The 14,408-nt window shown below is 38.1% G+C and overlaps 1 protein-coding gene across 1 annotated transcript; it reads right to left on the reverse strand.

Moving 5' to 3' along the window:
- Positions 1 to 22: 22 nt before the first annotated feature.
- LOC121520000 (zinc finger protein 3 homolog) lies at positions 23 to 13,707 on the reverse strand. Its single transcript, XM_041803180.1, has 3 exons — positions 13,220 to 13,707; positions 4,911 to 4,971; positions 23 to 1,229 (listed from the first exon to the last, which is right to left on the reverse strand). The coding sequence occupies exons 1-3, from the start codon at positions 13,565 to 13,567 to the stop codon at positions 319 to 321; spliced, it is 1,320 nt and encodes a 439-aa protein (XP_041659114.1). The 5' UTR covers positions 13,568 to 13,707; the 3' UTR covers positions 23 to 318.
- Between the last annotated feature and the right edge of the window lie 701 nt (positions 13,708 to 14,408).

The following is a 14,408-nucleotide window of genomic DNA, read 5'->3' on the forward strand; positions in this document are numbered from 1 at the left end:
AAGCCCCCAAAGTCCTCAGGTACTCAGTTTACATTTTCAATTTTATAAAAATGGGAAAGCAGCTGATTTAATTTGTGAAGCTTGAAAAGTGATGGAAAAAGCCAGAAAAACAATCAACAACTTCTGTCATCTAATGAACTAGTTACCAGATTAAACAGAAATTAAAAGAATAATTTTCTATTTAAATTCCTAAGTAAAATAACTTTTTTTCATTTTAAAAGCTTACAACATAATTTGCTCTTTGCATCTTTAGAACATCTTTACAGGAATCAACTTTTTTTCTTTACACAAACATTTGAAAATGAAGCATCAACACGTTCAGTCACTCGGGACATTGGGGTGACATTTCCTCATGTGTAACTTGAGGCTGTACTTGATGACGAAGCTCCTGGAGCAGTGTGAGCAGGCGTGCGGCCGCTCTCCAGTGTGAACACTTAGGTGTGACTTCAGGTGGGCAGACTGGGTGAACTTTTTGCCGCACTGTTCACAGCTAAACGGCCGCTCGCCTGTGTGGATCCTCATATGAACGTCCAGATTCTGAGCCGTGGCGTAGGTCCTGTTACAGACGGTGCAAATGAAGCGTTTTCCTCGTGGGCCGCCGCTTGTCTGCCCTGACTGCTCCCTGTAGAGAGCGTAGTTCATCATGTCAGCTTCCTCGAACTCAAACGCAGAGTTGCTGCTTTCAGACAGCTGGCAGTCTGTGGATGTCGACCCCAGGACGCTGACCAGTTTGAGCCCGAAAGCATCACCGTCCATGTTTTCATTTTGGTGAAACTGAGCAAAATTCATCTGATTCTTTGACTGTTTTGTCCACGTCAGGCTGAGATCGAGCTCTGATCTGTTAGTTGGAGATTGAGACTCCATCAGAGTGCCATTACTGAAGTACGCTGTTGGTCTGTTGCTGCTTTGAGTGATCATCGAGCACTCCTGGTGGACCAGCTGTACGTCCGGATCCATCTGTGAGGAGAAGGAAGAGACAGACTCTCCAGCCTCCACCCCATCCCCGCTGAGCTGGACAGAGCAACCAGGCTCACTACGAGGAGAGTCCAGGGAGTATACAGACACGCTCTTCCTCTGTGTCCCTGCCTTCAGTGTGAGCTGCTCGGAGGACGACTTCCTGTCTGACTCTTCACTTCCCGGCCAGACTCTCTTCATACCCCGCCCAACTGGAGTTGATGTGGCACTTTCTCTGTTTGAGGCCATCCCTCCATCAGATGATTTTTTGTTATCTGAAAGAAAAGAGTAAATAAATCAATAAACCTAAACATAGATCAACTCCTCCGGCTGTTGCAAGGACTTTAGGATGTTTCTTCCACAAAATCATCAGGAAATGTTAAATCTCAGAGCTTCTGTTAGAAACACTCAAAGGCTCTCCCTGGTAGATGTCTGTGTTTCCAGGGCTAAACACCCATAGCATTTTAAGTACTGGATTTAAATTTTAAAATGTTCAATATCTAAAAATTTATGTTCAAGCTCTTCAGCCCCTTAAACAGGTCTGATGACTAATTGGACTCATGCCTGTGCTACACACTGCAAAGAGATGTTTGTACAAGAGTCTGTGTGCTCAGTATTGTAGCTTGTATCTGAATCTGTGTGGTTTGATGTTCAGTTTCTGTGCTAAACTTCTATGGGAAGAAAAGGAATTTTCTGATATGGCTTTTTCATAATAAAAGCATCTGAACAGCATAACAAATGGGGACTTTTATTGTCAAGAACTTCTCTGACTAACCAGTTTAATAATCAAATCAAATAAAATAAAATGAAAGGGCTCTGGCATACAATTAACAGCAAAGGCTCTTAGTGTTTACAGTTAATTCTTTGACCATGATTAGAGCAAGTCATGAGTCCAAACACATCTTACATCCAAGAGCACCCACAAAGTTAGTGGGGCCCCTGAAAAACCCAAAGAATGGATCCTCCTCAAGTTGTGATTTATTTATTATATCAAAGAATGTGTGTTGGATCATTGGTGCTAGCATTCTGGATAACAGTTCTCTCAATGTAGCGCTGAAAAGTGTGGCAAGCTATTATTAAGTTCTAGTGTAGGAGTTATTTATTTGTGGTACTTTGTAAGATGCACACATTTTTCCATCCAGTAATGCCTCATCCTGTTGTCACTATCAACAGTATTTGCTGTTTTTTGCCCATTTTTTGTAACTTTGATTCTATTTTTGGCCACTTTTGCCAATTTCTGTACCATTTTTTCCAACTTTTAGAATACATGTGATATGTTTTGCCTGTTTTTGCCACTTTCCACTATTTTTTCTACTTTTAATAGTTTTGGGACACTTTTATCACATTTTAGTCCTTTTTTTGCCCATGTCTTTCACTTTCAGCTCCTTTTTTCTACAAAAATTTTTTGCAAATTTTTGCCTTCTTTTGCCCTTTTTAAAATATGTTGCCAATTTTACAGCATTTAACTAATTTTTGCCACTTTTTGCTCATTTTTTGTAACTTTGAGCCCATTTTTGCAACTTTTAAACCATTTATGCCATATTTTACTATTTAAACCCATTCCTGCCCCTTTCACTCATTTTTTGTCTCTTTTTACAATAATTCAATTATTTACTATATTTTTAAAGAGGGGGTATTATACTTTTTCCAGTTTTTAAAACATAAATATAAAGTCATAATGTTGGGTGTCCATACTCCACGTATGCAAATTTTCAAACCACACGATAAACGTATGCAGCAGTAATCTTGGAATTAGCGTGTAAACTGATGAAAACAGTCCGTTGGAAATCTCTCTGAGATTCTCCCGAGACGAGATTTCGATGGAGCAAACTGATGAGGTCATCGCAATAGGCTCTCCTGACTGGTTCGTGGTTCGTCCGTGCTGCCGGCAAAGCGGAACAGACCGCCTCCACAAGGCCTTTTAGCCATTTAGCATTTAGCAACACAGTATTTAAACACTTACCAACAGATACGTCCTGCTCTATCCTTTGCTGCTGCTGGTTTTCTTCCCCCTCTCTCTCCAAACTATCAGGGTCAGACTCCGTGTCTAACACATATGGACATATATCAAAATTTGCCATATTTTACTCAGTCGGATCGGTTCATTCAAAGTTTTCAACTACTAGTGTAATAACATTAGCCACACTGGAGGGGGCGGGCACAAAACATTGAGTCCTGCCGCCAGCCAGCCTCGGAAAATCGGCCAATTGGAGGAAAGCAGGTGCGTGGAGCAGGGGGTGTTAAAGAGAGCAGCGAAAACGAAGCGTTTCAGACGGAGGTTAAAATAAGGGGTTTTTTAGAACGCCAGTGTGAGAAACATTAGGAGTTTTTTGAGCTGTAAACCATGTCATGCTACAATGTGGGTGTCAGAGAGATGGTGTAAAGCCTTGAAAAAGGCATAATACCCCCACTTTAAAAAGGGGGCTGCACAGGGGTGCAGGGGTTAGCGCTGCTGCCTCACAGCAAGAAGGTCCCTGGTTCGCTTCCCAGTCAGGGCCTTTCTGTGCGGAGTTTGCATGTTCTCCAGTCAAGGGTGTACCCCACCCTTTGCCCAATGACAGCTGGGATAAGCTCCAGCACCCCCCGCGACCCCTAACAGGATAGGCAGTATAGAAAATGGATGAATGGATGGATTTTTTAAAAGGTTGTCACAGTTTCCTCTATTTTATTTTATGACATCCTGACATTTGTGCACATCATGGCTTAGCTATAATGTCTGACACTACTTTCTTAATGGTTCTGCCACATTGTGAACATTACCAATAAAAGTTAATTATGTTTTAATAAAAAGGGGTTTACATTTTGAAAAAGACTATATTGTACTACAACATAAAGGAAATCCATGTTTTGTTGCTTTGAGAAGAATGGTTATTGTTCAGGTTTAAAATAAAGTATGGTTATCACAGCTCAACTTTATGGACCATGATTTAGCTGACCTTCATGAGCCCCCAGCTTGGCTGCGCCCCAGAAATCATTCCCCTTTATTCCCCCTTATTGGACGGCCTTGCTTACGTCAATTATTTAAGCTGTTGTAATGGAGATGTAAATAGGAATCTAAAATAAACACTAATCCAAATAAATTCATACAGTTTCATAAACTATATTTTCTGAGTTTTTTCCTTTTGATAGTTTGGTGTTACAGTCCAGGACAAGCCCCCAAGTTAGCAAACCTGCTTGTCTGTCAAAAAGAAAACAGATAAAATACTCAATCACAGTCAAGCATGAGCTTAATGTCCTAGTGATTTAGAATTTGCTTTGGGCCAATTAAAAATGGGCCAGTGGCTGTGTTTGGCTCCTGGGCCATTGTTTGGACACCCCTACGTTAGGGTCATCTATCCAGATAGAGGGAGACAAGAGTCTTGGGGAGTCTTGTACTTAGCTAAGAGGCTAGCTGAGCCTCTTCTATGAAGCGGCTCTTCGATGTTAGCCACAGTAGTTAGCTCCCGTTTTAGTCACAGTTTCCTTTCCTCCATCTTTTGTTGTTGTCAATCCACATTTAAAAAGCCAAACTGGCCCCAAATGAGGAGCTGTTTGGGAACCAAACAACCAGCTCTACTGAGCTGGGCCAACTGATCAGGATGTCTTAAAAGAGACGGATTTGCCGTCACAATGAGCGAGACTTAAGAAACATAGGTCAAATGAGGGCTTAATGTGCTAAACCATGGCGAAACTGTACTGATCCAAACTGGACCACTCTGTGGAAACTGATCATTCACGAGGGGGTGTGACACCGCTTGTGTATAGTGCTTCTTTATACAGAAATCACTTTTTGAGTTCTCCACTGCTGTTATCTGCTATATAAGGTCATCTGTTAAAAATATGAAGTGCAGCACGTCTACCAGATGCATTTGGTTAAAAACATACTCGACAAAATTACAAATATCCAAAGACCCTGATATGGATGTTGTGCAAAACCTTTAAACAAGAAAAGCTGTGGAGATGATGCTCATGCTCACCTTCCTCAAAGGTTTCATTGCTGTCGGAGTCTTCATCTTTGATTAACACCACGTCTGGAAGCTGAAAAAGAAATTGAATTTAAATAAGAGAAGGGCCAACAGGGTCATTACACTTCCATCACATCCTTCTGAATCTTATCCACAAGACAATTTTCAAATCTTATCAAAAATGTGGGAGACCACAGACATGTGGACAGTTTAGACCAGTCTTTGACATTAAAATCCTATGAATTATACACTGTCTGGCCAAAAAAAAAAAATCGCCACCTGGATTTAACCAAGTAAATGGGTACGAGCCTCCTATATGATAACTACTGCATGGGCGATTATCTTTGAGCTGGCAACAAGTTATTTAACCCCAGCTGATGCAATGAGTAACTTCTCATTTCTTACTTTCTCATTGGCATGCATCAAGCAGAGAAAACATCTAAGGAGATTGCAGAAACTGCTAAAACTGGGTTAAGAACTGTCCAACGTATTATTAAAAACTGGAAGGATAGTGGGGAACCATTGTCTTCCAGGAAGAAATGTGGTCGGAAAACAATCCTGAATGATCGTGATTGGCGATCACTTAAACGTTTGGTCAAATCAAATCGAAGAAAAACAACAGTAGAACTCAGGGGTATGTTTAATAGTGAAAGTAGGAGCATTTCCACACGCACAATGCAAAGGGAACTCAAGGGATTGGGACTGAACAGCTGTGTAGCCTTAAGAAAACCACTAATCAGTAAGGCTAACTGGAAAAAAAGGCTTTAGTTTGCTAAGGAGCATAAAGATTGGACTCTGGAGGAATGTAAGAAGGTCATGTGGTCTGATGAGTCCAGATTTACCCTGTTCCAGAGTGATGGGCGCATTAAGGTAAGAAGAGAGGCAGGTGAAGTGATGCACCCATCATGTCTAGTGCCTACTGTACAAGCCTGTGGGGGCAGTGCTATGATCTGGGGTTGCTAGAGTTGGTCAGGTCTAGGTTCAGCAACATTATGTGCCCAAAGAATGAGGTCAGCTGACTACCTGAATATACTGAATGACCAGGTTATTCCATGAATGGATTTTTTCTTCCCTAATGGCATGGGCATATTCCAAGATGACAATGCCAGGATTCATCGATTCATCAAATTGTGAAAGAGTGGTTCAGGGAGCATGAGACATCATTTTCACACATGGATTGGCCACCACAGAGTCCAGACCTTAACCCCATTGAGAATCTTTGGGATGTCCTGGAGAAGGCTTTGCGCAGTGGTCAGACTCTCCCATCATCAATACAAGATCTTGGTGAAAAATTAATGCAACACTGGATGGAAATAAATCTTGTGACATTGCAGAAGCTTATCGAAACAATGCCACAGTGAACGCATGCTGTAATCACAGCTAAAGGCGGTCCAACGAAATATTAGAGTGTGTAACCTTTTTTTGGTGGCGACTTTTTTTCTTTTGGCCAGGCAGTGTATATAATAATATTGGTTAAATCCTAGCTGGGAAGATGGTTTGGTTGCGCCTAGGTTAACTGCCATGTTTGTGAGCTGTAAAAGTAGGCAACAACCAATTTGTGATGCTTCCAAGTTGAACCATGGTTGAATATGAAGATCAGAGCTTTCCACAGATATTGGGAATAGTCAGCCAGTGAGAAAAAGAAGCCAGCAAGGGTGGTTGGGGGGTACAGATGAACTAAACTTACAGGAAGAGTGAGATATGACAACTGAGAGCCTAATCAGCTGGTGCTTGGAGAAATGCCTTTTTAGCAAGAAATTTGTGGACAAAAGAGCTTATTTAGCACCCTTGTCCAGGAAGGAACGTGTTCTTTTTGCTGTCCAGGCTGGGGCCAGACAGGCTGTCTTCAAAGGCCAGTTGAAGTCTGAATGATTAAATAATCAAAAGCATTAAATAATTCATGCTTGTGAGGTAAGTTTTCTAACACTGTTTAAATCACATCAACACAATGGTGTTGGTATGGACTTAGGTAAACCTGAGAACAGCCATGGTTCCAGTTTGTGTTTTTAGTTATGTCTCTTTCAGTATCTCAGTATTTTCATTTAAAATGTCCTGAAAAAACTCAGACATTTGGGGTTTTCAAGATGAAAAGATAATTAACATGTTATCAGAAAAACAACATCAGCTGGAGGTAGGACGATTGAGATTAAAGTAAATAAAGAACGTGTTATTTTGAGATAAAGGCTTCTGCTGCATGCACTGAGCATGTGCAGACGTCTGCAGCAGAGATAAGGAGATAATTAACTTCCCCTGTAGAGATTACAAGGGATTCAAATGAACTGCAACCACATCTGGTTTCTGCATGTACTGTTTTTGAAGCTCAGAATAAAATCCTGTAATGTCTGGTACCTGAAAACTCTACAAATTATTTAAAAGGAGTTTAAAACCAGGCAAAGGAGACTTAGTAAACTTGTATTATTCATGAATCTGCAAAACATTTTCAATAATTTGGTCACAAAGTCTCTGGTGGCTTATTTGAATGATAAACAGGCCTTTTTCCTTTAAAAGAAGGTCTCAAGGGTGGCAGTCTTACTATAAATCCAAATTATATTTCTTTAACCATTATCTCAATATTTAATGAGAACATGCTGGTTTCTCAAATTTTAGTAAGTTAATGTATTTCCCAACAGTAAACACACAGAAACACATTAAAGGCTGATTCACAGAGTAATTTCAAATACGCAGAATGTTGATTTTTGCTGATATTTGATATACAGACATTATCCAACTCAGGGGTGCCAAACTCAATCACAGGGGCTCAAAATCTGTGATAAAAGTCCAACTTAGTACTTCAAGAGGTCAAAACATGAAATTAAAAGTCAATATAATGTTTTAGAAGGTATACATGTGAGATTAAAATCAAAATAAAGATTTCAAAAGGTCCAAAATATGGGATTAAAATCAAAGTTAAGAGTTTAAAGGTCAAACGTGAAGACAGAATTCAAAATTATGAGTTTTAAAGGTCAAAATATGACTTGATATTTACAACTGTGAATGTAAAAGGTCAAAACATTAGATGAAAGTCAAAATTATGAATTGAAAAGGTCAAAATTTGTGTTACAGCCCAGGAGGACACCTTGGCCTTGTTTTGCTCTTCCTCTCTGCAGGCTGTGTCTTCTGTTGCAGGTAACTGGGGTGGAGACTTGATCACACTCAGCTATGCAGTACACCTGAGCAGGCCAGGCTCAGGAGGCTAGAAAGCAGCCCTCTCTCTTTCCCTAGCCTGCAGACAGCTTCTTTTAAATAGTAATTAACTCGTATAAACTAGTTTGTAGCCTTGCTTTGCTGACACACACATACACCTATACACTCACACACATCTTTCACTGCACACCGACAACCATGGTTAAAAAAATTTCTGTGCACTTATTTCATTAAATATCTTGTTAAACTTTGCTACTACGAGTGGTCTCCCTCTTTGTCACACACTATTAAGCTGGGATGTGACATATAAAACAAAAAGTCCAAATCCTCAGTTTAAGCTGTAATAATAAGATACAAAATTAAAAATGCTCCATCAAATGAAAATGCAACAATGAGCAGTCACTGCAAGACAATGACAAAGAATAATTCTCTCACGGCCCCAGGATAGTTATCTTATCTTTATCACTGAATGCCACCAGGGCAGCTCTGAAACATGGGTCCATACATTTAACTTTTTCTGACTTTGAGAGACTGGTTTTTAAAAAATAGTTTTACTAAAAATCGAAAACCTACATAATAATTATTTTTGAAGACAATCAGATAAATATAAACCCAATCAAAACAGCTTGAATTTGCCCATTTTCTGCTAGCTTGTGAAACATCTCTATATTTTGGATTTTTTATCTTTGATTAACATCAGTGCACTAAGGAAGCCTTAATTAGACAAACATCTACTTCTGTTGATAATAACAAATTTCCAAATAATTGCAGTTCATAAGATATTATCCATTATCTAAGGACAACACATTGAGTTTTCTGTTGATAATGACTTAATTTATCTCATTGTCTTAAGAAAACAAAGCTTGTTTTTGGTGAAAACAGGATGTTTTTGTTTCAATTAGAAACATAAATTAATCACAATAACTGAGCCTGTCATATTTGTTTTGTTGTTTCTAATTTGAGAAATCGAGTATGTTAACCTTACCTTGATGATTTAAAATATTCTTCTTAAGTCATAAGTTTAAAAAAATGAAAATAACTACATAAAATATTGGGAATGTGGGAAAATAAATTGTTTTGTGTCTTCATTTCATATTTTCCAATTTTGCATCTCAGAATTCTGACTCTTACTTATGATTTTGACTTTTTGCCTCATATTTTGACCTTTCAATTAATAATTTTGAGGTTTAATATCACATTTGGACCTTTTAGATTCACGTTTTTAAATATCATGTCATATTTTGACCTTTTCAATTCATAATTTTGACTTTTAATCAGGGATGTTGTTAAGCTGTTTTGGGGGGGCTGAAGCCACCCTAAAATGTTCCTCAGCCCCTCTAACAATAATTGCAGTAAAAAAGACAGCGACAAAATTAATGAAGGAATGCTCCACACCATTACATTACTTTCTGCCTATGTAAAGAGCAGGGATAATCAGCCCACGGCTCTCCAGTTGCCTGTGGCTCTTTAGTGCAAAGTCCAAATGAAAACCTTTATTTCCTTTTAATCTGTGTATTATTATCGTTGGTGTGCGTGACGGAGGAATGTGCGTAAAAGAGGGCAGAGGAAGTCCACTGGTGCATCTCTTCAGTAAGCTCATTCATTAAGGTGTGCTGTCTTGTGTTCAAACTTCTTCTGCCCTCGTTTTAACAAGTTTCTTCGATCGCTTTCTGCTCGTGCTCTCCCACACTGGTATTTTAGGATGATCACTGCGATGCGTGTCGTCGGTCATCAGCGACCCTCACTCACAGGGATCACATGTTTAGATAACGTCACGTTGTTACATTGCATTTGATTACAGAATAATCCAACAATTCACTGTTTCATTTTATTTATCTATGGATCTTCCTTACACCCCTGGTTTATTTGGAGAGGACAAGGCAGTGGACAGTGTAGGAAGCCAGACAGAGTCTCAGGTTGAATTCCTACCTACCCAGCCCAACTTTAGGACTAGCTTCTGTACACTGGATGCAACCTGCTAGGCTATCTGTGCCCTGATTTCACACTTTACAAGTTATTTTTACCCTGAAAATGTGAAATATTATTAAAAACAGAAAAAAATTAGAGGCCAGCTGAGATATCACCACTCTGATGGCCCCACAAAATGCAATAATCCCACTTAAATTTTCTCATGCACTCACTAACGAGACTGTTTAAAGTACACAAGGACTTTTCAGAGTTGCATCGAAAGTATTACTAAGTTGATATTTACATCAAGACGGGATATGAGTCATGCATTACTGGGGTAAAATGAGTAAACCTGTGTAGAATTAGACATTAAATATCCCCATAAAGCTTGAATAAAATGACCTTTATTTCAAAAGCAGGCACATGACTGTTGAACTGTCGAATGTTTTACTGTTTGGGGTCACCCCTAACTATAATTTACATTTTTTTTGTTTCTGAAGTGACTGTTGTCATGTTATAAATGGATTTTAAATTATTATGCAGAGTTAAACTGTTATTATCTGTGATTTTTGGAGGGAGAGAAAAGAAACATTCACATGTAATTATTTTTTTAATCAAATCCTCAGGAGGGCACTGATTGTCAACACACTTCTTTATATGAATCCTGATCTGACCTCTGAAATCATTTTAAAAATGCAGAAACAAACAATCAGACATGTAAAAATACAAACTAAATACTTGTTGCTTAGCTATGGAGAATGTTTGGGATTTTGTCCTGAGGGTGGTGCTGTTTGTAAAGTAATTTTTCTTCTAATGCTGAATACAATTCACATAGAGGACAGATACAGTCTATTTAAATGAGAAATTACTCAGGAATTTCACATTTTATTACAATTCTGACTACTGCTTATTTTATCAAATGTGTGTTTGTGAGTAAATTGGTGATGAAATGTGCTTATTTTATAAAAAAAGACCTCAAGGATCAGGAAAGGACAGTCTTCCGAGGAAAAGAGAGTGAGCCAGATTAAAAGTCCTGATAGATGCGCTACCACTAATAATTAATTAATTAATTCTTAAGCATTTTAAGGTGTTGGGAAAAAATTTCGCACACTATACAGGTGCATCTCAAAAAATTAGAATATCATGAAAAAGTTCAAGGCTGCTATCAAAGCAACCTGGGCTTCCATTACACCTGAGCAGTGCCACAGGCTGATCGCCTCCATGCCACGCCACATCAATGAAGTAATTCATGCAAAAGGAGGCCCGACCAAGTATTGGGTGCACAGAAATGAACATACTTTTCAGAAGCCTGACATTTCTGTTTAAAATACCCTTTTTATTGATCTTATGTAATATTCAAATTTTCTGAGACACTGAATTTTGGGTTTTCTTATCTGTATCTTATCTGAGCCCCCGAAGTCTTTAATTCTAGTGATGACCCTGCTTTTAATATCACATTTGGACCTTTCAGTGTCACGTTTTTAAATATCAAGTCATATTTTGACCTTTAATACTCATTATATTTTAACATTTTATTTCAAGTTTTGACCTTTAAAACTCAAAATCTCTAAGTTTATCTCACACAATGACCTTTTAAACCCCTAACTTTGATTTTTAATCCCATGTTTTGACCTTTTGGCCTCACAACTTAAAATATCTCATATTTTGACCTTTTTTTCAATTGTATCTAATATTTTGCAAACATGAAATATAAATTAAGTACATACATGCACTCGTTTCCCACAGTTCATAACCCCTACAAAAAACAAAAGAGAAACTACAAATCAGATACAGAAACAAAATAACGAAGCCCATAGTCAAGCCCACAGAACAGCATAATGACTGCATTCAGATCCCACTGTTATAAAATCCTTAATAATTATGAAAAATAAATAAATAAATAAAGTCAGAGTCCATATGAGACTGCCATATATCCAAAAAGTTTGAGGTTCTGCCTTTACTGTTTATAATAAATGTTGTCTGAGACAAAGTAGCTTGAAAGTTCATTCCCCCAGTGTGGTATTGTGTTTTTTTATGCCTTCCAGTTTAAAGCTATGCATTTACTAGCTTAATCAGGCAAGAGCTACCTACAATCATACTTATTCCACTTGTCTGACATATTTGTTGTTTTGATCTTTAAAACTCAGGATTTTTAATTTGATCTCATACTTTGAACTTTAAAACTCTTAATTTCATAATTTTATCTCACATTTTGACCTTTTAAACTCCCAACTTTGAATTTTAATCCCATATTTTGACATACTAAACTCACAATTTAAAGTTTTAACTCATATTTTGACCCTTAAAACCCATGATTTTGACTTTTATCTCATATTTTGGCCTTTAAAACTCATGTCTACATTTATCTAATGCATTGACCTTTAAAATTTGTGTTTTCAACTTCTATCTCATATTTTGAACTTTAAATCTCATTATTTTGAAGAAGTGAAGTCATGCATTGACCTTTTAAACTCCTAACTTTGAGTCATGCCATATTTTGACCTTTTAAACTCGTGATTTTGAATTTCTACCTCATATATTTACCATCTAAAAACATTTGTTTGGCTTTTAATTTCATGTTTTGACCTTTTGAACAAATTAATTTCATTTTTCATCTCAGCTTGTGAGCCTTTAAACTTCTTTATGACCTTTTGATCTCAGGATCATTAACATCAGTGCCAAGTGTCTTCCCCCTGTTATTAATTACTGGTAAAAACGGCATTGACAGTTCATGGTTAAATGTTGGCCCTGTTAGGCTCTCAGGTTAGACCTAAATTCAGAATCTGGCCCCGGCTGTGGTTGAGTTTGACATCCCTGTCCTATTCTGTTTACACAAGAAAAATGAGCCCATAAAGTAATTATGTAAATGTCCATCCAGGCTTCCGTACTTCACGGACTAAACATCAGTGGCATTGTGTACTGTTATAGGCAATACAACCGAAAAGTAAAACATTATTTCAACAGCTAGCTCTAAAAACTGTTAAAGATAAAAAGTCTTTAGTCAGAAACTAGCTCGTGCGAATGTAAGCAAAGGTAAATCGATACCAAGTCAGTGTCAGGGTTAAACGGTGACCACGTTAACTGTCGAGCCTCTGCCTTTGCGTCTTTGGTTGTCGTAGTCACAACAGATGTAGAACACAGAAAGTGTTTTAACGATGCCTTCGTGTTTATTTTACACGTCAATAATGTCAAAAATACTCTTTAAATGTGTCGTTATTGTAAAAGAAGTCGTCACCTAACACAGCCACTGTAACCGGTTATGTGTTTACCTCCTCCCGCAGCGTTCCCGTCTCTCCTCCGGTAGCAGGAAGCGCCTCTCCACCGCCACCATCCTGCTGCTGTTGCGATGTCTCCGCCTGCTGTGACACCTCCGTGGTCGGTGCCGTCTCCGGTTCGACAGCCTTCCCCCCGCTGCTCCCGCGGACCACTATGGACTCGATGAGGTGCAGTTTCTTCTTCAGGTCCTCGTTCTCCTTGTGGCTGCGGCTGATTTCCATCTGCAGCACCGCGTATCCCTCCTCCACCAGCCCGCAGATCTCCAGCACCGCCGCTTTGGTTAACGCGCCCATGATGACGGTGAGCTGCTCGTGCAGAGCTCGGACTGTTAAAACGGACATCTTGACCCCTCAAACGGCTCACACGGAGCTCCGCAGGGTATGAATCCTTCGATATGTCGGTTACGTTTCCGTTAAATATACCTGTTCGGACGTGAAGGGCTGCTAGTCGAATGTTACAAAGGAGGGCTATTCGGCTACTTCCTGTAGAGACGTATTTCCGTTTCAACACCGTAGACTTCAAAATAAAAGCCTGTTACTAAAGACGAGTTTATTTGAGGAGAAAACCAATAGTAAACAAAGATATACATATACAAAATTAAGGTAATTATTAAGAAGAAATCAAATAAAAAATCATAACAATGAGATAAAAGTCAAAAATAACATATAAAAATGTCGTAATTGGGAGATAAAAAGCTATAATAATGAAAATAATAAGATAAATCAAAACTCTGAGATAGAGTAAGCCATAGTAAGGAGATAAAAAGACATAGTAATGACAATAATGATATAAAAATCAAATTTGCATACTTATGAGATAAAAAGTTGAAATTATGAATCAAAACATCAAGATAATTATAAAGTTAGCCATAATAATGAGTTAAATTATGGGAATTATAAGCTTAACATTACAAATTACGAGATTAAAAGTTATGATGATAGGGTAAGTTAATAATAGGATAAAGATTTATAATTTTGACATGTCTAGATTATGCCTTGTATTTTCATATCTGTAACCTTTTTCATAATTATGACTTAATCTCATTAATTTAAAAAAATCATTATTCTGTCTTGTTCTCATAAAAACCCTTTATTTATTTGTATATTTTTCTCATAATAATGGCTTTTTATCAAATAATCGCGCCCTTTAAAAATTATTTTGACTTTTTTTCATGACATTTAT

Source organism: Cheilinus undulatus, linkage group 13 (assembly GCF_018320785.1).
Source record: "Cheilinus undulatus linkage group 13, ASM1832078v1, whole genome shotgun sequence".
NCBI classification, from domain to species: Eukaryota; Metazoa; Chordata; class Actinopteri; order Labriformes; family Labridae; genus Cheilinus; species Cheilinus undulatus.